Here is an 8,002-nt window from a genome sequence, read left to right on the forward strand (position 1 = left end):
GTTGCATGCTAGGTATACGCGCGAGACTGAGAATCAAAGAGATGTGTGCAAAAAAAACTAGACAAAAAAAGGAGAGAGAGACGGACACAAGTAAAGAGAACGTCAAATCCAAAAAAAAAATTAATTACCATGTGTGCCTTCACGAAATCCCCCCACCTACAAAATCCGATCTCTTAATGTCAAAAAACCTTAGCCTTTCCATTTCCCATCTTCCTTGTGTTTCCCTCCAAACTAATTAATTATTGAAAAATGTTTTGGGTGCATATTATTGTTTATTATTATTTTTTTAAAAGGGTCGTGGAACGGATAACAAAACTCGGCTGGTTTGTGCGGAGGGCTGAGTACTCAGCAGGGATGGCGAACGCGGGGGCGTCTTCCATTTGCTTGTCTTCCTCTTCATCTTCCTGCTCGTCTTCTTCTTCTTTTCTACTGCGTCAAGCGTCTTTTTATCCACCTGGTAAGCTCCTCGGTTACTCTTTGTCATCGAAACGGCTTGTCTGTTTAGCATTTCGGGACATTACAGTCTTCAAACCCTAAAAGTAGAACGCTCTCACGAACTGATTTGTTGCCCTCTTATGCTATGATGAATATTGAATATGACAGAACCTAATCTTTTTTATTTTAGGGTTAGGATTAATTTTCTCGGTTAGCTTTCTCATGGTTCCTCCTTATCACATTGTCTCTTGCAGGATCAAAAAACCTCACTTTTGTTTGTTGAATCTTATGATGAATACCACAGACCTAATCTTTTTTATTTTAGGGTTAGGGCTAGATTTCTCGGTCTATGCATATTGAATGAGGTGTTTACATCTGCATGCTGCTCCCATACACATTCACATGCATTCAATTTGATACGTTTTCTTGCAGAAATATTAACGACAGAGTGTGCCCAATCACACAAAGAAGCCAGAAGACATCACCATGCACTCGTTTATTCTTTTTCTCTGTAGTTTTCTTTCATGCATCCTGACTTAGGGTTTACTTGCTCAATGAGAAAGCTGCAGCCAGTTGGTCTGTTTTTCTTTCTTGGTCGCTAGGTATAGGGCTTCATTTCCCTAGGAGAAATATATCAAGTTCAAATCCTAAAGGGCTTTACACCCTTGGCATGGAACAAGGAAAGACTCCGCACATTAGTCGCACCCGCAAATCTATATTGTCATTCCCCACTGGTCATTCTATTCAACTGTGTAAACACCCTGATTTTCTTTTGTACTAAGTACTTGTGGTGAAGGCTATGGTTACATGAAACCTTATAAACTTTATGTGGATTCTTCTGATTTCACATTTTTAATCTGTTTAATTATGTGTAGGGCTTGTTAGTGCTTGCACTTTTGATATGATTTTCTTTCAGTGCTAGTCTTTCTGGAAGGGTCGATCATTAAGGCCTTATGGATGTGTTTGATCTGCCGCCTTGCTCAGTTGCTAGGTTTAGGGTTTGCTCGCTCACAGAGAAAACCACACTTCCCAATTTTGAACTCGGAGGAGCCTACAGCCAGTTATTTTTCTCACACAAGGATGAATGCAACCACATGGTGACGCACGCAGTGGCAGACGTCTTGACCAGTGAACCTTCTGTGGAAGTAGAAGAGAAGGCTCCCAGTGATGAAGTTTCCAAGTTGAAACTCGAATCTGACCTGTTGAAGAAAAAGGCGAAGCGTGCGGAGCTTCGAAGGAGGAGGTTGGTCAGAAAGCGCCATCTCAGGAAGAAGGGCAGGTGGCCTCCTTCAAAGATGGCCAAGCTCAAGAACGTTTGATGTAATTAGGTCTGACTACGAAGGCAATGTGAAATGTAATCTCCATCCACTTTGTACTTAGAAGCAAATACTGCAGCTAATCTCATTGAGGGGGTAAAACTTCTGACTTTGCTTTGGGTGGGTGTGGAGACAGATCATTGCCTGAGACTCCTTTGTGTCTTAAAAACTGAATTTTAGAAGCAGGCATGACCATAGATTTCACGCAATATTTCCTGTCTGTGTCTTTGTTTGGTTGTGAGTATTTTTTAGGTCAGTAATGTGCAGTATCCCTTTTACAAAGCAATCTATCTTATGGTATACCATGTTTCATATAAGAGATGGTTGCATGGTTGGAAATTGGTCGTTGTGCCTTCTGTTGTACCGCTTTGATGTAATAGTTATGAACCATGCCATTTGCAAGTACCTTGGGAGCTTCGTTAGGTCTCATTGATACTAAGAACAGCATAGTTAGAGGTAAGGGTGATAGTGATGGCTTTACTGCAGATCTCTTAATTTCTATCAAAGTTGTGGATGAGGTAAAGAGCTTGTTGAGATAATCTCTAGAAAACAATATCATGTGAAGTCCTTATATGGAGTGCCAATGCAAGGCTCTCTGAAGCATGCACCAATACATACCACAAGCTGTACATTTCTATTCTATACTGAAGCTAATAGTTCCTTTCTTTCATGGATGTGGTACAATACACTACTCGTTGAGCTTAGAGTGGGAATTGAACGAGAGGAAATTTGAATTTTTAAGGATCACGAGTGCTCCTCGTTTTATGGAAATTGTACAGATTGTCTAATCATTACCATTGTAATATGGGTTTTTAAAAAGTTTTTGGAGGCAAATCTGTGTACGAGTTACTGGTGAGCCTGTTGCAGGCACATGCCAATCTTGCAGCCTATGTTTGGTGAATTTGGGCATGTTTCTGGATTCATCTAGGTATATATATTTCAAGGAACATGAAGCTTCTGCCCATTCTTTTATCAATTGATATGTGCGAAAAGACATAGCCTTGATTCTCTCATTGATTTCTGCAACTACCTGTGACTCCATTTGTACCTAGGATTGGTCTCCAAGTGACCTTGCCATCGGCAGCCCCTCTCACCCAAGTCTCATCATCGATAGTGCATCAATTCACCTCGTTGGCACATCACCTAATTTACAGTCACTCTAGTGGCTTACTCAAGGAGTTTCATGTTAGCTCAACAGATCCATTATTAGTAAGAACCAACACCCATGAGTCATGTTCATCATTCATCCATAAGAAACTGATGAAGAACTCAGAAGTCATACATTGGAATCTTCACTCTTACGAAATTGTGGAATGTAAGTGGAGATAAGAACTTGATCCATGGTTATAGGCTCAGCTCTTGGTCTTATCGCAACGAGCCTTGATGCTATGTTACATGTATTGACAGGTTTCCCTTAGGGATGAGTGCATATTTAAGGTGGCCACGGTGATGCACAAAGGCCGAAGGGGGTGTACGAAGAATTACACGTTTGTAGGAATGCTCAATTGGGGCTTTGAAGGAAAGTGTCGTACAAGTAAAAAGAATTGGGTGGGACACAGAGAGAGAGCCGTAGGTTTATTTTTAATTAGTTTACCTATTAATTAGATTTTGAGAAGCTAATTAAGGGTTTAAGAGAGATGCCTAATGTTACACTAATGGAACCTCATGGTTGTTGACTGTTCTCTAGCCTCTCAATTTTTATTTTCCACATAGTTTTTGTTTGCAAAAGGAAACTCGCATCGATTTCACTATAACGCCATCACCTCGACTTAAAAAATAAAAAAAACTTTTAAGCATTTTGATATTACCCAGGCTTTAAAAATGGTAATAACCTTAACTCGTGGGATCAGTCTTATTTCTTGTGTGAGGATGAAAGATGCAAATTTCATGTAAAATCTTGAATGAGGTTAGAAAAGAGTAGAGAGTTGAGTCTTTGGGGGTGATGTATGCCAATTTTTAAACAATTAATATAAATAAATATTATTGGTCTCAACAAAAATAAAATAAAAATGGTAATAACCTTAGCTAGAGTTAAAATTCAAAAATTTATTAAAGGCCATTTGTGTTTGTAGCAACAATCTTCCACCCCACAAGTTTATGCAGCCAAACCGTACTCGAAAAACCAACAATTCATTTCCTCTTTTATAAGAAATACATTCTTAAGGGGAAGGAACTCGAAAAGTTTAGGATATGAAACCCAGATTATTGCTTAGATGTGGTTTCTTCGAAACTTTTGAAGATGTAATAAAGCATGCTCGTATTTCTCGTGACACAAAATTTGAGTTTGGACAAGACTCAAGGAACTTTTAAAAAATCAAATAGAATAAAGGACAACTTCAAAGAAACTAAAGGTGCTTCTTGGGAGGAGTCTAAGAAGAGAACTTAGCTCTGTCAATTTTCAAAGGGCCAAAGACAAAGGCCTTTTTTAAAAGATACATGAGCTCAGATCAATCTTTGCTTTAGGTGTTAAAGAAAAAGGAAGACTAAGCTAGGGCCTTTTTTTAAGATTCATGAGCTCAGATCGCTCTCTGTTTTAGTTGTCAAAGAAAAATGAAGACTATGCTAAGGGTAAATCTCAACAAAAAATAAGTGCACTCAAAAAGTGCCCTTTTTAGGTACTTTGAAGGTAAGGTTTACCATGAGGATATTACACTTGTGTTGCTTATCATCCACTATGTGGGAGGCTACTTTTGGACCCCATAATTTTAAGAAGATGTGCGACAAGATCAAGGTTTAGGATGTTAGGATCATGGCATAGTGCAATACATAACTTCCTCAACAATGCATTAGTCAAGAAGCCCAAGAAAACAAGTTCTCATAAGTACACACTGTCTTTGGCAAAGGGCCATATCCACAAATGTACTTGGATGACTATCAACGATGAGGCTTAATGCACGTGCTTGAGATATAATGTGCCTATTCCTATTGGATGTGTCTAATAGATGAAGATCGCATCTGTACATATTACAGGTGTCGTGCATTGGCATTGGGTTAAAGGTGTGCCCATGTAGAAGCTCCTTTCGGTGCTTGAGATACGTGTGCATATTCCTATTGGAGATGTCTAATAAATACAAAGCCCATGTGTATGTCACGCATGGCCATTGGGATAAAGGTATGCCCATGTAGAAGCTCCTTCCAATGAAAACTCCAACACACCACTTTCTTGGACACTTATTTATCTACTTTCTTCAACTCTTACACATGGTTTGGGGTAGGAGATTGAGTGTTGATGTGTAACGAGGCTAGCCAATAGTGCGGTTGTGAATGAGGTTGGGTTTTCCATGTGAAGGAAAGAATTTAGGATACCCAATATGGCATACTATTAGTACCTTCAGTTTGTCCATTGGACTTTGGACAAAATGTGGTCATAAAATCCAACTTAGTGCCTAAGTTGTCAAAGAGTGTAGTACAAAAATGACTTCAAAACTTAGAGTCACTATGTGGAGAAGTTGTAATCTCACAGCAAGTATGTCAACACCAAGGGGTATAACTCATTTAGAGTTATGTGACAGTGCATTACTCGTGGAAATGGAAACCTCAAGGGTGGTCAAGCCCTCAAGCTCTACCAATCCAATGCTTGGACCTCCAATCACACATGGAAACCTCAAGGGTGGTCAAGCCCTCAAGCTCTACCGATCCAATTCTTAGACCTCTGTAATCCAATCACATGAGGGAGAAACTAGCAAGCTTCCTCTCTCTCTCTCTCTCTCTCTCTCTCTCTCATATCTAGCTATTCTCAAGCAAGAATCAAGCAAGCTCACCTCAAGCATGGACACACTCTCAACACTCACCCATGCAAGAAACTCTACAAGAGTCCATAGCCAAAGAAAGGCAAGCATAAACATGGAAGTATGCAAGAATTAAGAAGAGAACAAGACAAGTAAGAAGGAAGGATCTCCCAAGTTTGAGCTCAATAGTAGATTATTATCAAAAAGTGACCTTACAAACCCTCATAAGTCACTTATATACATGTGGGATTTTCCTGGCCATCCACACTTATTATCAAAAAGTGACCTTACAAACCTTCATAAGTCACTTATATACATGTGGGATTTTTCCGGCCATCCACACTTTATAGGGTACCCAGCAAAACATGTTCTTTTTACATATACAAGCCTTATATAGTCGGCCTTTGGTCATATTTTGGTCATATACAATGTGAAATATCTAAGGTAGGGTGGGGATTATAAAAAGAGTACGAAGAAGGAGTAACAACCATGGCCGGGGCCTTTGGCCATGTATAACGTGAAATATTTACCTAGCCTAGCTTGTGTCCTTGGAAGGAGTACGAAGAAGGAGTAACAACCATGGCCGGGGCCTTTGGCCATATATAACGTGAAATATTTACCTAGCCTAGCTTGTGTCCTTGGAAGCATTACTATATACGATGAGCAGTGTGAGAAGTTCTTGATGGTGTCATATCAAAGTAGAGGATTAACAAAAAATGGATGGGAAATCTTTGACATGTTTCATTGGAAAAATTCTATCATAAAACACTCCTCAAATGCCCTTTAATGATGGACAGGAAGTATTGGACGCGCTCGTTTTAGTAGCCATAAATCTGCCTCAGATTTGGGCCGATGGTGGCAAAGTCAAAGGCTAATTTATGAACCACTTTCATGATAAATGTGCCACCTCTGAGAGCTCTTCACTTCATTGAATCCTTCGAGGTAGGTAGCCAATGTGTGAAAGTTCTTGCAGGTGGCTTGAACACGCAAGGTCTTCAGAGTCTTTGTGCTTACCCATGAACACGATCATTACCTTGAGCATCCATTGTGTTTGGTTATGGCTTCACCCGGTGTGGTGGTGGAGAGGGTAGCTTCAGAAAGTTAATCAAAAAGGAACTTGTTGCTTGTTGCTTGAAGTACTTGTGTCTCATGAGGAATAGATTTTGATTGGCATGTATTGCTAAGCTATTCTTGTTGGATTGGTGCCTTGCAGCAAGTATTCATGTATTGAGGGCCTGTGTGGCAAACCACATGAGCCTCTAAACTGGTTGGTTTTCCATGGTGCTTTTGGTAAAAAAGTTATCCTTGCTTGGTCTATGGGCAACCCTCTCCTGTTATAGGTGATCCATGTTCCATTGCCACCATCTTGATTCTAGGTATTCTTTCAGCAGAGGCATCTCCATGTTGTAGATGTCAAAACTCATGAGAGTCTGTTCTCTGTGGTGGGCTATGGCATAAATGAATTGTTATACCTGAGAATATCTCTTTCATGAAGGAGGTTGTCTTTTGAATTTCTACCCTCATCGTCTCTATGAACTTTCTTCTCCCGGGCTTTCCTCATGTTCTAATAATAGGGTGCGCTATGGGCTCTGGCCATGGATCTTCCTTAGGAATGACAATTGAAAATGCCTTGGGTATCCTAAATGTCATTGGTTCAGGTAATGACAAGTCTTATGTTGCTTGCTTGTGGGCTTACTAGAGACGTAGATGCGGGAAATCGAATTGGTGTGCGGTTGCCCGGGCTATTCCTCTTCCTTCAGTTTCTCTTGCCTGTCCGGCTTTGGCAATTCCTATGAAGACCTATTAGACTGGTTGGCCTTGGCCTCCTTTTGGCTAGTGTTCCTTATCTTTCTAGCCTTGGGAGTCTTTCCCTATCTTTGGATCTAGTCTTTAATCTTCTAACCCTTGGCCATTCTTGTCTTTATCTTCTTTGGGGTCTTTGTCATCTTGCTTCTTATCCTGCCCCTTTTTATCCTTGTACTCTTCTTCTTCCCCTTCTTCAGAGCTGCCCGAATCTTCTAGGCCTTTGTGCTCCAGCTCCTTAAAGAAGTCTTCTACTTCTCCATGCTATTCTTGTGGGATGGTTTTGGGATATGCTATGCATTTTCTTCTATTTGCAATGCTAGCTATCTATGGACTCTGAGATAAAGCAACAAAAAATTGGCAGGCTCATATGTCGAGCATGCCATTTCTTTTCAATAAGCCTTAGCAGTCAACTCCAACCATTTTAAATCTGCTTGGCATATGGCTATGTCCATTAGCACTCGAGCGGTGTATTCCTCAGTTGCTCTCGATGCACTCTTCATCTAAGTCCAAAGGTGCCTTTTCAAATAAGAAAACCCATGCAATGAAGCTCGTTATCAGGATGCATTTCAGTTTGATATAAGTCTGTAAAGTTTTGCAAGACCAAGGTCCCTTGAAAGAACATCATGGTGACATGAGCTTCTAGTGCTTGGGATACTTGCCTACGTAGCCTGGCAAACTACAATTAGGAGAGGGGCTCATTGAGCGCGACATCTCTTG

At 40.4% G+C, this 8,002-nt stretch overlaps 1 protein-coding gene across 1 annotated transcript; it reads left to right on the forward strand.

Annotated features, from left to right (window-relative positions):
• Positions 1 to 286: 286 nt before the first annotated feature.
• Positions 287 to 1,960, forward strand: LOC147608386 (uncharacterized). The gene is made up of 2 exons (XM_086789373.1): positions 287 to 457; positions 1,420 to 1,960. Exons 1-2 carry the CDS (start codon positions 355 to 357, stop codon positions 1,752 to 1,754), a joined length of 438 nt encoding a protein of 145 aa, XP_086645499.1. The 5' UTR covers positions 287 to 354; the 3' UTR covers positions 1,755 to 1,960.
• Positions 1,961 to 8,002: the final 6,042 nt, after the last annotated feature.

The sequence above is a fragment of the Cibotium barometz genome, chromosome 53, assembly GCF_041138505.1.
Source record: "Cibotium barometz isolate CiBa-2024 chromosome 53, ASM4113850v1, whole genome shotgun sequence".
Lineage (NCBI taxonomy): Eukaryota > Viridiplantae > Streptophyta > Polypodiopsida > Cyatheales > Cibotiaceae > Cibotium > Cibotium barometz.

What these genes read in the sequence shown, in the direction of transcription:
- LOC147608386 (XM_086789373.1), top strand. Translation starts at nt 355, where the DNA reads ATGGCGAACGCGGGGGCGTCTTCCATTTGCTTGTCTTCCTCTTCATCT. An exon ending in AGCGTCTTTTTATCCACCTG is followed by an intron (nt 458 to 1,419) that starts GTAAGCTCCTCG and finishes CGCCTTGCTCAG; the next exon opens with TTGCTAGGTTTAGGGTTTGC.